At 45.5% G+C, this 19040-nt stretch overlaps 1 protein-coding gene across 1 annotated transcript in view; it reads left to right on the forward strand.

Annotated features, from left to right (window-relative positions):
* The window catches only part of CHRNA7 (cholinergic receptor nicotinic alpha 7 subunit), a 119285-nt gene that overhangs the window by 45730 nt on the left and 54515 nt on the right, over nucleotides 1-19040 (forward strand). The window contains exons 3-4 of the mRNA XM_034668905.1: nucleotides 4914-4958; nucleotides 17234-17343. Of these exons, the coding sequence (XP_034524796.1) occupies nucleotides 4914-4958; nucleotides 17234-17343 (155 nt within the window). The remainder of the gene's footprint in view (nucleotides 1-4913; nucleotides 4959-17233; nucleotides 17344-19040) is intronic.

Here is a 19040-nt window from a genome sequence, read left to right on the forward strand (position 1 = left end):
GAGAGAGGGAACACAAGCAGGGAGAGTGGGAGAGGAAGAAGCAGGCTCATAGCAGGAGCCTGATGTGGGGCTCGATCCCATAGCGCCAGGATCACGCCCTGAGCCGAAGGCAGACGCTTAACCGCTGTGTCACCCAGGCACCCCAAGATTAACCCTTTTAACAGCTTTTTAAGCATGTAATATAGCATTGCTAAGTATAGGCTCCATGCCTCACAGGACATCTCTAGGAATTGTTTATATTGCAGAGCTGAACCTTTGTTCCCGTGGACTAAGACCTCTCATTCCCCTGGAAGCCACCATTCCACTCTGTGCTTCTGTGAGCTCAACTATTGTAGATTCCTCATATAAGTGGAATCATGTAGTTATTTGTTTTTCTGTGTCTGGCTAATTTCACTGAGGATAGTGCCCTCCTGGTTCATCTGTGCTTTCACAAATAGCAGAATTTCCGTATTTTTTAAGGCTGGATAATATTCTGAAATGCTCAGAATAAAAACAAAAAACAAAAACCAATGAGGCATTAGACCAGTTGGCTTTGGGGGTGCTTTGACACAAGGGCCTCCCGTGATTCTGTGGCAACCGTGGGTCCTGTCTCCACCTATGTTATCCCAGGGTCAGGAAGGAGTATGGATCTTGCAGGAGAGCTGTGTGGTGAGAGCAGCCCCCCAGGGACAGCCACTGGCACTGAGGCACATGCCATGGCTTGTAGGATGCTCTCCTTGCCTCTCCCACTCTGGGAGGTGGTCAGGGCAACTGTTATCTCCTTATTTCCCAGGAGACAAAGTTGAAAGCCACAGAAACTGAGTTCTGAGGGTGGAGCCTAGAGGGTCTTCTGCCGGTATGAGGTCGGCCCCTCTATGCTGTGCTGCCAGGCTGGGTCAGGACAGGAATGGCCAGGTGGCAGCCTGAGGGTCTGGGATCACTGAAACCCATGTTCAGATTCTGTGCTGCTTGCTGGTGATTCATTCAGACACCCTTGGGTCAGAGTTTGGGGCTTGGGTTTAGAGATACCATTCCCTCTCCCCGCAGGAATCCCAGTGTTTGGCCAGTGCCCCATCCAGCTCATGAGGAAAGAGACTGCTGAATGCAGCTTCATCAGCGAATTCAGGATTTAAATGAGCTCAGGTGCAGTGCAGGAGGCTGGTAGCTTTGCTGTCAGTGGAGGATGTTTATAGGAGAGGGAAGGAAGTTTCCCTTCTGGGTTGAATAAGTAGGTTCTGGGCAGTGGGAGTGGAGCCCCTGCATACGCTGCCAGGAACATCCTAATGCCTGAGGCCAGAGAAGCATCTGGGAACCACAGCTCCATCTGCCAACTTTCTAAACCGAAGCCTCGGTCTCCGTGCCCAGTTCTCCACAACACCGCAGCATGCGCAGCAATGCAAGCCCTGAGGCATGGCATTGAATGCAGGCTCAAGTTCTGCCTTGCGTCCTCTTGCAGAAGGCTCAGGAAGCAGGGCACTGTGGGTACTCTGGGGGTGGCAGGAAGGAAGAGCTAGAGACTAGCGTGGGCATGGGCACCAGGATGTGTGGGAGACCTGGCCACTGTAGACTGCACAGGCCCTGGGTCACCTGAGCTGCACCCTTGGAGGGCCATGAGGGGTGTCAGTGTCCTCTGCAGGCAGATGGCTGTTCTCTGTGTTTATAACTCCAGGAGCCAATTCCCAGGTGCTTTCTGAAGTAAGCTGGACTGTTGTAGGCCAGGGAGGTTCTTCCTCCTGGTGAACTGTAATCTGTCTCTCTCATGCTCTCATGTCTCTCCTCTCTGCTCCTCATTCTCCTATGCAAAGCCAGGGTCTGCCTGAGTTGCTGGCTTGATGCTGGAGCCCCTGGTGAGCCAGGAGGCAACCTCAGTCCAGGGCAAGAGAACACAGAAGGGTGGGGGGAGGGCAGGCCCTGGGAGCTGAGCAGGAGTGACATCTTAAAAGGGCAGGTGATACAGGTGATGACGTGAGGGATCCATGTTTTTTGGTCTCCGATATCATAGGGCGTGAAAATGAAGGCTAATTCTTGGGACTCCACCCCTGTCATCCTCTCTGAAGGCACCCTGCTCCTTTCCTGTCACCTTTTGTAATTGTATCATTTTGTTGAGTTGTGTAATCCCACCCCCAACTCACATTTTACATTCCATGAGCTCAAGAATGATCTTCAATTCCTACTCTATATGTATAGGTGGCATAATGCCTGAGAAAGGAAGTGTCCTGTAAACATTTGTTGAATGAGTGAATGAATGAATGGATGAATGAACACTTGGCTGGACCATGGCTTGTAGAAAAGGCTGTGTACTACACTAAGAACCTTAGACTTCATTCTTTGAGCAGTGCAGCTGGATGAGGGCAGAGAGCCCCATCTGGAGCTGAGTAGAGGTCAGTGTGTGGTGGGGCACTGTCTTCATCAGCTTGGGCTCCTATAACAAAGATATCACAGACTGGGTGTCTTAAACAGCACACATTTATTTCCTCATGGATTGGATGCTGGGAAATCCAAGATCAGTGCACTGGCCGATCCATTGTCTGGTGAGCACCTGCTTCGTGGTTCATAGACATGTTTTCTCCCTGTGTCCTCACGTGGCAGAAGGGGCAACGGAGCTCTCTGGGGTCTCTATTATAAGACACTAATCCCATTCACGGAGGCTGTGCTCTCATGACCTAATCTCCTTCCAAAGGTCTCACCTCCAGATACCATCACAGTGGGAGTTAAGTTTGAACATTTGAATTTCTGGGGGACACAAACATTCAGTGTGTGATGGATAGGGGGCACTGTACGTGGGGGTGGGAAAGAGGGAGGACATCTGGTCACTGTGCAGTGAGAGAGCTGAGAGGCACAGCCAGCAGGTGGCCCTGGGATGGAAGCAGAAGAAAGAGACCCACTCTGGGAATGCACACAGCAGCCTCCTTGCTGGTCTGCAGGCTGGTCCCCCGGAATCTCCATGGAGGGCTCCCCTCCCTGGCATCGTTGTGCTCTCCGGTGGTGTCTGGCTGCCGCTCAGTGTTGATTACAGTTTGAAATGCCGGCACTTCAGTCCCATGCTGCTACACACCACAGAAATTCCGTTTCACTCTAATGAGGTTTCAGTTAGAATGTTGGAAAGAAGAAAGCCTTTTAATTAGATTGGTAGTAATTGAGCTCCCAAACCACAGAGGCTGAGAAGCCTTTTTCTCAGAAGCTGAAGACGCAGCAGATGCAATTAAAAGAAGGAAAGCCACCCAAATGGAACACTGGCTAATTTTAAGCCCATTAAAAACAACAACTCCTTAATAAGTTGATGCAACGGATATATGTCCTAAAAGAGTTCACTGATGCTTTCAAATAATACTGGAGATTGAACCGGAACTAGAGTACTCATGCAGTTCAAATATATGGCTCTATCGGGGACCATTTGCTCAGTACAGAATACTGAGAAATATTAGCTACATAACTTTTTCCACCAAAAAGACTGCCATGATTTATTTTGAAAAATTGGGTGTATTTTTCCTGTAACCAAACTGACACCTTCTTCTGGACACAGCTATGACCTGGGACCCTACTAGAATGTTGTCGCCTGTCCCTTCCCAAGCAGCTCTGTTCTTTCTTTGGGATTCACATACTTCCCTGCCTGCCAATTTCACCTCTCAAAGTTGCTCAGAGTGTGAGCTGCTGAGCCAGGAGCATTGATGCATCAAAGAATCTTTGCCAACTCCTTACATGTTCAACACATTTTTATTTTAATGAGAAACAGCATGTATTTCTCATTTGCATCCCAGCTCTCTGACCACACCCCAGCAGATGCTGCATTCTTTCTACCATTGGGTCTGTTTTTGGGTATGCCATCAGTTAACGGGGCCAGGTAACTCCTGATGGAGGAGCTCTCAGTCTCAGCTTCTAGGCACATCTGCTTGGAGGCATTAGTAAATACTTTCTCCTAAAGAGAGTGGCACTTGCCAATCTACAGAGTCCTTTAGGTGGGAATTGGGTGCTAGGTTCTGGATAACACCGTCTCAGTAGAACTATTGCATGAAACTTGCTCGTTGTCTGCTCACGCTGGCTTTTTGCTAGGCCATGTTGGGCTGGCCAACTGTGATAAGACGCTGCTTGCATCCCAGTTGGAAAGGTTGATGTTCCGTAGAATTTTCTTTAGATATCCTGTGCTGGGGCAAAGCCATGGGTGGTACACTCTCCCAAGCTCTGGTTAGCACACAGACTTGGCACCCTGTTGGACGCCATCCTTAGGTGGTTTGGAAATGCAGTAAAAGGTGCTTTGTGTCAGAAAGATCCAAGTTTTAATAGCTCCTTCAGAGAGGCATCTTACCTTTCTGAAACTTGGTTTGCTCATTAGGACAGAATTTACCTTGTGGGTGTGTGTCAGGGACCAGGCATGCTTCTTGGTAAATAGAAGATGAGAGAAAAGGCCAGCAGATCCACAAGGACCAGGCAGAAATGTGACCCACGCAGCACCCTTGGCATACAGTGTGGCAGCTGTCACAGGTCTTACTCCCTTTCCTGGGGGAGGGAAGCACAGATATTTATATTTGTTTAAAACTGTATACATTCCAGTAATAAACTTGACTTTAAAGAATTAGAATTTGCATGCAATTTTATTTTCTTAAGCATATAAATTATCGTAAAGGGTACAAAGGAAAATAAGCCAAATCATTAGCAAGTGTGATCTCTAGATGGTGGGACTGTGGGGTTTTTATTTTCTTCTTTATGCTTCTTCATATTTTTAAGTGCTCTGTAATAAATGTGTATTATTTCAGAATAAAGAGAAAAGCTTAACTCTGGGGAAATGCTGCTTGCGTGTATTTGGAAGCGCGTGGTGCCTCCTAATTTCCACACATTCCAGCAGTCCCAGCAGCCCGATTCCTGCATGAATAACGGTATCACTCCCTCTTCTGTAAGCCGTATAAACCATATTTATGGTTCTTTCTTTTTCTTTGAAGGATGAGAAGAACCAAGTTTTAACCACCAACATTTGGCTGCAGATGGTAAGTTGAGACAATGGCAGTCCTCTCCCGTGGGTCTTCCTGCTCTTGCTTCCCAGAGGCTGGTGCTTGAAATGCAGGGGAAGCAGGGGGCCCCTGAGGAAAGCCAGGGCAGTCCTCAATCCACACATGCCAGGGTATGTGAAACAGGACGTCCACTTTGGACTGTTCCTCACTGCATCCTGCAGGACTGAGTGCATGCTTGTATTTCACTATAGGGTGATTTGGGAGTATTTTAAAAGCACTTCATGCAATACAAATAATAACATAAGATTAAGATCTGCATTGTCTGTAACCTGCACTAACTGGTCCCCAGGGCTCAGGGACCTCTGCCTCCCTCCCCATGCCCTCTGGATGCGCATATTGGAATCCTAGGCAGTTGCCTAAGCCTGAGGCCTCCACACTTAGTGCTCCAGTGGCCCCTGCAAAAGTTTTGAAATGCTGTATTCCATTCATGGATTTTTAACTTGACATCTTAAATTCTCACCTAAATTTAATGAATTGCAAATGATGTCTCTTCCAGCAAATTGTAAATATTGACATTTGAAAGTAAAACTGTTAATCTCTATTTTAAGCAGAATCTAAATGCCATAATAATTTGATGTCCATATCATTCACTTAAGAAATATATAAACTAGGCCTTCTTTAACTGCCAGATATTTCACACAGTCCCTGTCTTCTTTGCACTGGTGTTGCATTTCCAATTTTCACACAGAATTTTATCCTAACTTGATATAATTCAGTGTTTGCAGGTCTTTTATTAATCATTCTGTCTTGGTTCTCTTAAATGTAAATATTTACATAAAAATTATTCCTTTAGATAATAAGTGTTCATTTTTTTTCTTCAAGATTGATTTAGGTTTACAATGATTATTGGTGCTTCATTCATCAAGGTGACATTCATCTCTCTACCAAAGATGGGGCTTTTTATTTTAAATTAATTCATGTATTCATAGATGACTATTTTTTATTGTCAGAAATGAGACACTGATGCAGATTTCACCATCAGTTCTGTGACTTTTTAAAATAGATGTAGTAATGTGTCATTCATAATGAAAGACATTTTGTTACAGCAATGTTAATCAATTCCTTGAACTTCTTCCAGGTGCCATGACAAAAATAATACAGTTTTATCAGGATGTATCAGCTGACAGCTTGATTAAGTTTCTCATTCAGTTTCGTTGGAAGCAAGGAATTAAAGGAATTAAAACCCACCTGATCTTTGATAGTTTTTGTCACCCAAGTTTTAACACATAAACACTGTTAGTTTACATTGACCCTTTATTTGCTTCTTGGGCCAGTGTCCCAAGATAGGAGTTGAGATAAAGATAAGGGAAATATGCCTTTCTTTGTAAGGAAGGAATGAGAGAGATAAATGTGGAGAAAGGGATATTCCCAGGTGGTTCTTGGGCAGGTGAGTTTTAGTGGGAATGCATGTGGAAGTTTAGGGAAGGAAAACAGATTCCTGTAAAGCCATCTGCTATGTGTCCCGGGAGTATGCTTGGCTATACATGACATCCCTTGCAGAACCTCTGAGAGGTTTCCCTGCAATATTTAAAGCAACATTCTTTAGTGAGTACATCCTACCCTCAAACCCTTTGCACACCTGCTCTATCTTCCCTCCTTTTGTCATGGGCACAGGGTCACTGCTCCCCTTAGAGAAGGGTCCTCCCTCCTGGGAGGAGGTTCCCTCTCCTGGTGCCTGCTGAGAAACTTACTTTTACAGTTGTCCCTGTTGCCTCTAACATCATAATAGGGTCGGCAGTTCGCTCTCATTAGCATACAGACAAACCTCAGTTTGTCCCCATTCACCTTCCCCAGTGACTCTGGTTTCCTCCTCACCTTTACAGCAGTGTTCCTCCAAGTGGTGCCTCCCTGGGTNCGGGTCTGGACTGTCCCCCATCTTTTCCCATGCATTCTCAGTTCAACTCACCCTTGCCTGGCTTGGGGTGAGCAAGCCACTCATCCCCAGGTTGCTGAATGCTATACTACGAATAACAATTTTCCCCAGTTTTTTGATAAAAATTTTCAAACGTACCAAAAAGTTGAATTTACAGTGAGTCTGTATCCTCATCTCTTAGATTCTGTAATTAGCATTTTATAATTCTTGCTTTCTCCCGTATTTGGCCATCTATCCATCTTTCTATAGATCTAGCTTCTTTTTAAGTTCAGTTCAAAGTAGAATGGCAGACAGTGGTCACATTCACCCATGTGTTTCATGCAGCTCTTTGACTAGGGTGTCTTTCAAGGCAAAGATTTTGCCCACAATGAAATGCACAGATCCTAAGTGTACTGGTCAGTGAATTGCCAGGAGTGCTGTCAGCTCTTTAGTCTCACCCCCGTAGGAAGCAGAACTTTGCCATCACCCCAGGTGATACTTGTGTCCCTTACCTGCCAATACCTGTCCTATCCCTCCACTCCCCACCAGGGGTAGAACACCATTATTTTGCCTTTTCCAGGGATTGATTTTTTTCCCCCTTATCTTACTGGGTCTCTCGGGAGCATTTGGTAGAATTGATTGGTCCTTCTTCCTGAAATCCTTCTTCATTTAGTGTCTGGATACCTCTCCTTAGGTTTTTCTCCTAACTCACTCATGACTCCTGAGTTCCCTCTGCTATCTCTTCATGTCTGTCCAGCCATTCCTTGTCTCAGGAGTTGGAGGACCCAGTATCCTGGCTTAAGGCACCATTTAGGAGCTAACAGCACCAACCCAACTTCCTCCCTGGTGTCCCCACATAGGCACCCAGGAGGATCTTAACCCCAGTGTGTTCCAGACCATCCCTTCTTTCCCTTTCACACTTGCCCCGTCCATAGTGAAGAGAAGGAAAAAATTTTCTCTACCCATTAAGGTCTTCCAGTTGAACTAAGATTGAATTTACATGAGACAGATTAACAGGAGAAAACAAACAAGTTTTGTTACATGCACACAGAGGCCCAATAATGACATTTTGACCTACAGACATGACCAAGGCAGATAGTTTTTAAGCTTCTTAGACAAAGAGACAATAAATTTATGAGGAATTGACAGGACAAAAACCCTTAACTTCGGGAGCTTTAATTAGTAAAGCATTCTGAAAAGAATTTGGACTGTGCTAGGAAATTAGTAAAAACTAACAAGGGTTGTTTCTGTAGCCTTCTTGGCTCTAAATTTCCTATCGCTGGTGATGAGGATGTCTCTTTAGCTCATGGTACAGGGAGAGTACATTTCATGGGAGGAATTTATTTCCTGCTTTCAGGGGGACAGAGGAGGGTCTGAGTGTCCTTGCACAGGCCCTTTTAAGTTAACTTTTATTTAAAATAATCAGTATGATGGGCATTAAGGAGGGCATGTGATGTGAAGAGCACTGGGTGTTATACACAACTAATGAATCATTGAACACTACATCAAAAACTAATGATGTACTATATGTTGGGTAATTGAATGTAAATTAATAAAATAAGATAAAATAATCAGTATGACAAAGTGGAACGTTTTGGGCAGCCTGCCCTTGGCCCCTGCAGTAGCTGTCTCCATTTTGGATAAATGATAGCTCCATGTCTTCATTTGCTTAGATCAGAAGCCTCCGAGTCACCCTTAACTCTTGTCTTTCACACACACATCTGATCTTGGAGTTTGACCTTCCAAACAGATCCAGGTTCTAACCACTGCATCAACCCCATGGCTTCCACCCTGGTCTAAACCAGCATCATCTCTCGCCTATGTTATTGTGGAGACTCCTAGCCTAACTTTGTGTTTCAGCCGTTACCTCGCCTAGTGATGTCTGTTCTCAGTATACCAGTCAGTATGATCCCAATAAGAGAAGATGAAGGTTCAGCCACAAGCCTCATTGGCTCAGGTCCTTCCAGCAGCCACTGTCTCACCCAGTGGCAAGCTGGTCCTTGAGGTGGTCTCTGACTCTGCCTGCCTGGCCCTTGCTTCAGCCACATCCCCTCCAGCCCTCTTCTTTTTGCTGTGCTCCCTGCCCTGCTTATTGCCCTGCACACATCACCCAAGCACACACCCACCTCAGGGCCTTTGCACTCGCTCCCCTTGCCTGGAAGTCTCTTTCCCCGAGAACCACTTGCTATTCTCTCTCCCTTCTTACTAGTCTCGTCCTGAAGATCACCTTTCCAGTGAGGTCTTCCCTGAGTCCCTGAGTACTGTCTGAACCCTCCCCCACTACCCCAACCCCCGCCATTCTTCTTACCTGGTGTCTTTGTTTGGGCTGCTATAAAAAAACACCATAAACTGGGTGGGTTTACTCACAACAGATATTTATTTCTCACAGTTCTGAAGGCTGGAAGCCTAAGATCATGGTGCCGCCATGGTTGGGTTCTATTCAGGGCCCTCTTCTGAGTTGCCTTTGTGTTGTGTTCTCACACAATGGAGAGGGAGTGAGCTAGCCATTGGCTTCTTTGTATAATCTCATTTAGGAAGGCTCCTTCTGCGTGATTTAATTACCTGCTAAAGGCCCCTCCGCTGGCATCCCTCACATTGGAATTAGGGTTCAACACAGCGGTTTGAAGGAACACAAACATGTATTCCATTTTGTTTCTAAAGCACTTGCTGCCCCATTCTTTGTTTCTTTGTTCTTTGGCTCTGAGTCTCCCTCGCACAAGTGGGATGTGTACACAGGGAGGACAGGACTCTGTTGCGTTTATTCACTACTCTACCCCAGCAGGCACTGAATAACTTTTGTGGAATGAATATATGAAACAGAAAACTCAACCTGGGAACTTAGGAAGGGCTAAGATATCCTGACACAAAATAAAACCAACTCCAAATAACATCTGAACACCGTAGTGTAAGGTTGAAGCTCTGGGAATTCTGGGAGATAATGCAAATGCTTCCTTTTTAACATAAAACCAGACATTCCCCATGTCCTCTATGGTGCAGAGCTGCTGTTGACATTTTTCTTATATAGAGAGAAACACTTAATATGCTCACTGCATGTTAGGTCACAGACAGGTCTGTCTTCCTGATGCCTACATTCCTTATCCCACAGTAAGGAAGTGATCTTCAGTGGCATATGACTTGGCAAATTTTTTTTTTCAAAGGGTGGTGTTTTCCAGGAAAATAGTGACCAGATTATTTCTTATTGCATTGAGTTCAGGGGCTCCATAAATAAACATGCTTGCTTTGGAGGATGTCACTGGAGACTTCTAAATTTCTCTCAAGCACAGCTTATTTCTAATTAATTCTTACATTTGCAGAAGTGTCTGCAACTTCATTTATTCTAAAACTCACCTTGCTATTTCACCTATTCAGTGGATCTTTTTGAGCACCTGCTACGTGGAAGGCATTAAACTGGGTCATGTGGTGGGGACCCAGAAGTGGATGAGACCCAGTTTCTTCTCTTGAGCCATTTATAATCAGGCTGTGCAGTGTACATTCTAACAAAAAGGTTAAAATATTGTGACCAAGTGACTCCCTAGAGATATGGCAGAAGGCAGGCTGGTGGTGTGGACAGTGGAGTTCACAGGTGGGAAAAATCTCTGCTTTACAGAAATGGAAGGGAGAGAAGGAAAGGCACAGACTCTTCCAAATGTGAACATCAGCGAACATTGATGTATCTAGGTGTTGCATGGTGAACTAATATTTCGTTCCACATGCCCAGCATATGGAAACATGCTGGGTGCCTTTATAGCCATGTGTCCCTACAAAGCTGGGTGGCACATTTATCTGGAAGGTGGCACCTGTAGCTCATATGGTGTCTGTAACACTTGCTCCTGAATGAATTTTAAGGAATCACTAGTATCTTGGTTTTAGAACAGACATTAACAGGTTTGTTAATTGAACTTCTTTCCCTCTGGAAAGTCTTGGAGTTCCTGCTGAGGCCACAGCATGGATATGGGAAACTTAGATGTCACCACGGCAGGCCTTGGCAGCTGCTCTGGGGTCATCTATCAGGCCACCACCCCTGTGACTCCTGCTTGTTGTGTCCTCTGGCTGGTGTCCAGCGTGGCCTGACCTAGCCTGAATAATGGGCACATATAAGAAGTGAAGCTTGAGACTGAAGGCCAACAGGGCAGGAGACCAGGGCAGAATTATGGACAGGAGGGGACAGAAAATCAAGGAAATTGCCTTCAGCAAATTTTCTTTCCCAGAGCTTCCTGTTGCTGAATTGCGGTTCTGAAAATCTGAATCTACATAATCTTCTCCCCGGGGTATTGAAACTCTGAGGTCAATATTCTGCAAATGAGAGACTTTCTATACAGTCTGCATAGAAGGGAAGGAAAATCAAATAAATTTTCTTTTGACTTAAGTTTGTTAATGTGTTTTCACTTACCCTTGATTTGTAGGACTTTCCAGTTATTTAAATAACCCGAAGGAAGAGAAGGTTGCTGTTTTGTTGACCTCCTCTTATTCCTAAGAGGAAGCAGTTGGGGTATTTCTCTATAGATTAGTTTTATCATTTTGGGAGGCCTCTCAGATATAATCTGATTTAATCTTTGAGAAGAAATGGAAGAACCATTTCAGTTTCTGAAGAGACAGTGGAGCCATCCAAAGACTTACCTGTGCCTTTCAAAAGAATCTGGCCTCTCCTCTTTTGGAATTTTGACCAGCCTTCTGGCTCTATGCTTCCCATGCTTCTTATGTTCTCTATTTTTTATTTCCTGATTCTAATTACGGAATGGATACTATTCACATTGTAGAATGTTAGGTTGTAAACCATGTTTATTTCTAAAACATTTACCTTTTTAATTTCTGCATTCTCTACCACTTCATCTCTGATACACAGAAATGCTGCACGTTACATTCATACACAAGCCAGCCAGTGGCATGCTTAGGGCCCTCCTAACAACCCATTGTTAATGATGATTTCAATCATTATGCCATACTGAGAGAAAAAAGTGTCGGGGCAGGAGGAAGGAGGAGGCCCACTTTCTTCATCTGAGATCAAAGTAGTTGACTGGAAGAATTTTCAAGACACATATGTATGGAGTTTTCCAATGCCAAGTACGTGCTGTCTTTCACACCAACAGCCAATTCTCTGATTCTCTGGACAGGAACTGGGTGTCCAACCATTCAGTTCTATTTTGACCCTCTCTACCTGAAGTTAGCATCAGATCCTATAAGTTAAGGACTCTGTCCCACAAGGCTACCCCCAATCAGATGCCAACAGCAAAAGAGGTGTCCAGGCTACCCACACTTCTGTCCAGCTGAGTTCAAACTCAGAACAGTTCAGGGAACTCAAGAAAAAACTTATATTTATTGGGGGCGCCTGGGTGGCACAGCGGTTAGCCGTCTGCCTTCGGCTCAGGGCATGATCCCGGCGTTATGGGATTGAGCCCCACATCAGGCTCCTCCGCTATGAGCCTGCTTCTTCCTCTCCCACTCCCCCTGCTTGTGTTCCCTCTCTCACTGGCTGTCTCTATCTCTGTCAAATAAAAAAAATCTTTAAAAAAATTATATTTATTGATTTGTTATAAAGAATACTGGTTAGGAACAAGTGAATGGAAGAGAGGCATAGGGCAAGGTGTGGGGGAGGCACAGTGCTTTTCTGCCCTTTGTGGGCTAGTTACTGTCCTGGCACCTGGATGTGTTCATGAATCTGGAAGCTCTTTAAACCTTGTTAAAGAGTTTTTATAACCCAGCCTCCATTCTCTGTCCTCATCCTGGATATTAAGTTTGGGTGGGGCTGAAAGTTCCCACCCACTAGTCAAAGCTTGGTCTTTCTGATGGCCAGCTGCATGCTGGCAATCTGAGGTGATCTAGGGGTCCTACTCTAAGTCACCTAACATCTTTAGAATAACCTCTTTAGAATAAGCTCAGAAGGAGCTCTGTATGAATAACAAGAGACACTCCTATCCTCAGGGAATTCCCAAGGGTTTAGAAACCCTGTGCGAAGAACCTGGGATATAGACCAAATATGTTTTTTATTATACCATATGTACTTTTTTTTTTAAACAAAGAAAATGTTTCCTTTCTTCTCTCTCATTCTCCTGCTATAAATGTTTCCATGCACATGCATGCACACACACTTAAAAAGTTAACTTTGGGCTCAAGGCGGATGCTAATGAGGCCAGTTCTCAGACCCATGGTTAGGGTTCCTATGGTGTCTTTCAGATCCAGGGCCCCTTTTTTCATCCCTTGTATGTCCCTGTAACAACCCTACATAATCATATCTTGAAGATTTATTGAGAAGGGATCCCACAAAAATAGGAAGAGAAGGAAAAGCAGACACTCTTCCAGATGATCTGGGAGTATTGATCTGATGCTAACTCCAGGTAGAGAGGATCAGAATTGAACTGAATGGCCGCACACCCAGTTCCTGTCCAGAGAATCAGAGAACTGGTTGTTGGTGTGAAAGACAGCACGTACTTGGCATTAGAAAACTCCATACATATGTGTTTTGAAATTTCTTCTAGTCAACTGTTTTGATCTCAGGTGAAGAACGTGGGCCTTGTTTCTAGGTTGACACTTATTATCAGGTACCCAACGTGCCAGGCTCTATCTGTGGGAAGATTTTGTGCAGGACCTCTGCCCTCCAGGGACCTACTGTCTGAGTGGGGAGTGAGTGCTTCGAGAGGATAGAAAACCTCTTTCTGGGGGCGCCTGGGTGGCACAGCGGTTGGGCGTCTGCCTTCGGCTCAGGGCGTGATCCCGGCGTTATGGGATCGAGCCCCACATCAGGCTCCTCCACTATGAGCCTGCTTCTTCCTCTCCCACTCCCCCTGCTTGTGTTCCCTCTCTTGCTGGCTGTCTCTATCTCTGTCGAATAAATAAATTAAAAAAAAAAAAGAAAGAAAACCTCTTTCTGGAACATGCTTGTTTACATGCCTTTTTACANACTCCCCCTGCTTGTGTTCCCTCTCTTGCTGGCTGTCTCTATCTCTGTCGAATAAATAAATTAAAAAAAAAAGAAAGAAAACCTCTTTCTGGAACATGCTTGTTTACATGCCTTTTTACATATTCATTCTTCAGATATGTTCATGGAAACCTGTGGGGTCCTGGGCTCTGATCCTGCTCCAAGGGCACACAGCACCAAGGTTCCCTCTACGGCTCCCTGTGCCCAGTTGATGGTGCTTTTGTACCTTTGGTTGAAGCTTGGTTATTACAGCTCTCCTGTCCTGTAGTATCTTGTGAAATGGAGGAATCCCTCTTTTTCTTTTTCTTTTAAGCCATCATTTTTCACATGCCTACCAGGGCCACGTGACTGACCTGCTGCTGTACACATTTCATTCTCACAGCACCGCCCTGCCCTGTGAGGCAGGACCCCTGTGAGGAAGCCGCAGCTCAGAGAGGGCATTTACCTTGTCGAGTAAGCTTGAAGATCTAATTGGCTTTTTTAAACGATTAATTCGTGAGTCGGGCAGCACCCCATCTAGCAAGTAGAGACGAACTCCTGGGAGGAGTACAAAATGGAAAGTTTTTATAGGAAGGAGGGCCGGGCAAGAAAGTTACAAGCAAGAGAAAAGAAAGGATTGTTTTAGGGGCACCTGGGTGGCTCAGTTGTTAAGCATCTGCCTTTGGCTCAGGTCATGATCCCAGGGTCCTGGGATTGAGCCACGCATCGGGCTCCCTGCTCCGCTGGGAGCCTGCTTCTTCCTCTCCCACTCCCTCTGCTTGTGTTCCCTCTTTCGCTGGCTGTGTCTCTGTCAAATAAATAAATAAAATTTTTAAAAAAAGGATTGTTTTAGGCAAGGTCGCCTCCCTTAGGAGTCCCTATCAAGCACATCACCTCATCTTCCACTGGGGGATGGAGAGGGCCTTTTGACAGTTGACCTCACTGATGCCAGTCAGAAGAGTCCTGACTGACCCTCTAAGACTTACATCTCTGGGGCGATGGAATCTGCAGTTTTACGTATTAGGCCCCAGTTTGGTGACTTGGCCGAAGTAATTTGGGGCCTGTGTTTTTTTGTTTAACAACCTGCTTGAGCTAACACGGCTAGCTCTGCCACAGCCTTGGTGAAAACTGGGGTCTGCCTGACTTCCACCTCTCCCTGCAGCCCACCTTTTCTGTCCTGCAGGTGGGGGAAGACCCAGCTTGGCTCTCAAGTGAGCAGATGAGAGGCACCTGCTGGGATGATGAGCGGCTGCCTGGTTGTGTGGGAGGTCTGCCAGTGCAGAGACATTGGGTTGGAAGAACCAGCCATGGTAGAGCCTACTTATCACTCTCCTTGAAGTCAAACAATACAGTCCAGAGTCCTGACCCAGTGACGGACTGAAAGGATGCTGCTACTTTGTGCCCCAGTCTCCTCTTGTAAATAGGAATAGTTATCATGCTGGCATTCCTGGATCATGGAAGTGAGGTGTACACGCAACACAGAGCAAACAAGACGGTCAGATACATGCCCATGGGACACGTGCTGCTAAGATCATGAGTCAGGGAGGGGGAGATTGCTGGGGAGGCACCCTGCAGCTCACATGTGGAACCCTCAGAAGAGGCTGAGGTTTCACCAACCAAGCAGTCCCACTCCCTGCCTTCCCTCCTTGCTCTGCCCATCATTTCAGCCGGCGGGGGGATGGGCATTTGCCTACTATGCCCAGCTTCATTCTGGGAGCCCTATAGCCCTGATTAGGATGGTGGTGATAGTGATGGTGAAGGGCTCTGTGATAATTAGTCACCAACCCAGAGAAGCATCCCAGTCTAAGATGAGATCCTAATAAGGAAATCATGGTGTTTGGTATGGAAGGGCTCATTCCCAGGACGAAGGAGGAAAAAGAATGGAGCGCTGGGCCAATGGCGCAGAGACAGGGCAGGCTGGAGCAAACACAGTTTGGTTGATGACCAGGCATTCCTGTAAACTGGCTTCAACCAGACTGGCCCTCTGGGAACTGTCCTTCCCCTCCCTTTTTTTCCCCTCCCCTCCCCTCCACCAACCACCCACATCAATTAGAAATATCAGTGGGGTGGCTTTCTATCCTCAATGCCCCAGACAATTCTCCAGCACATTATACATTGACAAGTCTTCATTCTCAGAGGCTCATGTCTGTAAAGTGACATTACTCACCTGACTATTCCCACTCATCTCACTTCAGATGGCCCCAGATGTGGGACAGCATTCCTGATGCTTGCCTGTCCTCTCCAGAGGTTGGTGGGATCTCTGGGACATGCTCTGTGATCCACTACCGCTTGGCTGCAATTCCCAAATCTCAACAGCTTTGAAAATTAAAGGGCTTTTACCCCCCCTTGATGTTGTTTTTGTAACTTTGCATCAGACTCACGGAGTTTAAAAATCAAACTGAAATAGATATGCAGTGGAGGCATTTATTTTTCTGACTTAGTATCAGTATGCATGTTTTGCTGCAGAAATAATGATATGTTTGATTATGGGGCATTGCCGTGGTCCCAGCTGGAAGTGTTGCATTACATACCTTTTTAAGTCTGAGAAGGTCTGAGCTCCAGAGTACAGGTGGCCCCACGGAGACTGGACACAGGATGGGGCCTTTACTGGGGTCTGCCCTGATTATGGCACATTTATAGGAGCTGCTGAGTCCAAATGGGCCAGCTCTGCAATCCCAGCTTGGTGGTGCTGTTTGCATAGCAGCTGCAGGTGGGATCCTACCTGACCAGTCTTTATAGAGCTAATGGACCCCAGGTAGGCCTGGGGTGTGTGGTCCTGGGACAAGGGACCCCAGGCATGGACCTTCCTCTGGCAAAGGTCACTCAAGAACCAATTTAAGGCCTGGCCCTGAGGAGATGCACCCCTGCTGGTGTGTTTATGACTATTTCCTGAGTCCTCATCTGCACCCTTGTCCTGATTTGTGTTCGACCACCAAGGCCAAGTGTTTGCATTTTTGGGTTATGGCATCTGAAGCACTATTCCTGCATGAAAATACAAACTCCAGTCCAAAAACACACTCCTCCTTAGAAGGTTCTGAGAGGTTCCCCAGCAGCTGCACAAAATTGTTTCATGGAAATAAATATTCTCCTTTTTTCCAGCTTAATTCGTATTCCAGTTCAAATAAGTGAATTTATTTTTCCCAAGTGTCCTTTCAGTGGAGAACTTTGAAAGCAAAGCAGTCACTCATTTGGCTAGAAAAGCCCCATCTGCTGTGGGAGGGGAAGGCTTGCGGGCATGCAGTGGACCAGAATTAACTTTAATGCTACTGTCTGAATGTGGTCATGGTGACAGCAGGTTTTTAAATGTGATTTTTTATGCTATTCATGGTCATTTTGGAAGAGATTATTTAATTCCCAGTTTCCTTATATTTTGTAGTTAACAATACAATTATGTAAATAAGTATCTGGATCTCATTTTGGCTTTGAATGTATCTAATAATCTCGTAGAAGAAATATTAGTAGGCAGGGAAGCAAAGTGCTGCTAATGTCATTGTCTGTGTGTGTCAGTCTTGGACAGATCACTATTTGCAATGGAATATGTCAGAATATCCGGGTGTGAAGACTGTTCGTTTCCCAGATGGCCTGATTTGGAAGCCAGACATTCTTCTCTATAACAGGTAAGCACATTGGACAAAAGGAAAAATGACTTTATTCTTGCACACATGTAACAACCAAGCATATTTGAGTTATCTTATAGAAATGCCACACACATTATCTGTAATTTGGGATCATTGCTGCCCATGATGCTTTGTGAATGGCCAGGCCTTTGAGAAGTTTTCTGTCCCCCCTCTGCCGTGTTCTCTGGCTTGGCATGCAGGCTTGCATTACCTAGCACTCTCCCTATGATGGCCATGTCTATAGCGCTGTGCATTATAGGTATATATATACTTTTGTGCATATTGGCACCGAGGCATTTTTGCATGTGGAAGTACCTTTGCAGCTGAATGGCAGCAGTCACGGTCACAGCATAAGCTGCTAGCCCATGGCATGCATGACTGGAATCCACTGTTTGGACCCAGGTCCTCATGTGATGCATTCCCCAACATGCACTGGGAGAGCCCTGCTGCCTGTAGCTGAGTGCATGAGGATTGTCACCTCCAGCTGTGCTTGGAAGCTTGTGACGCAGGTCGAATACTTGACAGAAGGCATATAACAGTCGTATTCTAATAGTCCTGCTCCTGAGGTCAAGAAATGAGGGATTCATCAGTAATCCAGGACTGTCTGATTTGTAGACCAGATGCCCAAAAGGCAAGTATTCAGGCAGGGAAAATTTGTAGATAGGTAAAGTTTTTGGCTAAACTGCATAATCAAAATAGGGATCCAGAGCATCTCTTCCCAATAAGGTCTAGAATGTGATAACAAGCTTAATATAAAAGAAAGATATTTCCTAGTGGTAACTGCCGCCTTTGGTCCTACCTGGAAGACAAGGAAGCCCCACGCCTTCCTGACTTAGGAAACAGCGTGACCATTGGCCACTGCCCCTGGTTTTCACAGAGTGATTCTGGGACCAGCTGACGTGTTTGCCCTATACTGACTGCTTCTAGGAGGCTGGGTGATTCTTTCTTATATCAACTATTAATTTGTTGGCAAATTTCATTTGAATCATTGGGCCTGTTTCTAGAAGAATATTATTCCCTCTTGATTTGCTGCCACTCTTCAGCTTCTTAAATTAGTTCTGACACCTGAGTTTTGCAGCATGTCTAAAGTGAGAGTAAGTGGTCCCCTACTGAGTAGGTGAAGCCTATGAAGTCCCATGGCTCATGTTTGGATTGTCAGTGTCCCAGTGCTGCCATAACAAAATACCACAGACTGAGTGACTGGAAGAACAAAGTTTGTTTTCTCACAGAAATGTATTTTCTTTTGGACGCTGGAAGTCCAAGATTAAGGTGTCAGCAGGTTTGGTTTCTTCGGAGGCTCCTCACCTGTAACCTGTAGATGTCCATCTTCTCCCCATGTCTTCACGCAGTCCTCCCTCTGTGCATGTCTGTGCTCTCTAATCTCTTCTTATGAGGGCAACTGTCATTTTGGATTAGAGCCCACACTAATGACCTCATTTTAACTTAGCTACCTCTTTAAAGACTCTTTCCAAACACAGCCACATACTAAGGTACTTGAACATAAGAACTAGGACTTCAGCAGGTGAATTTTTGGGGGGAACACAATTTAGCCCTAAGGGGCATTGCAGTTGACTACTTAAAGACAAGTCAGGACTGGAGAAGTCCGGATTGTAAATCCTAGCTGTAATATTTACTATGTGTGTAACTGTGAAGTCTCAGATTCCTCCTTTGCAGAATGGAGGCGATGCCAGCTCCAC

Source organism: Ailuropoda melanoleuca, chromosome 9, assembly GCF_002007445.2.
Source record: "Ailuropoda melanoleuca isolate Jingjing chromosome 9, ASM200744v2, whole genome shotgun sequence".
Taxonomy (NCBI): domain Eukaryota; kingdom Metazoa; phylum Chordata; class Mammalia; order Carnivora; family Ursidae; genus Ailuropoda; species Ailuropoda melanoleuca.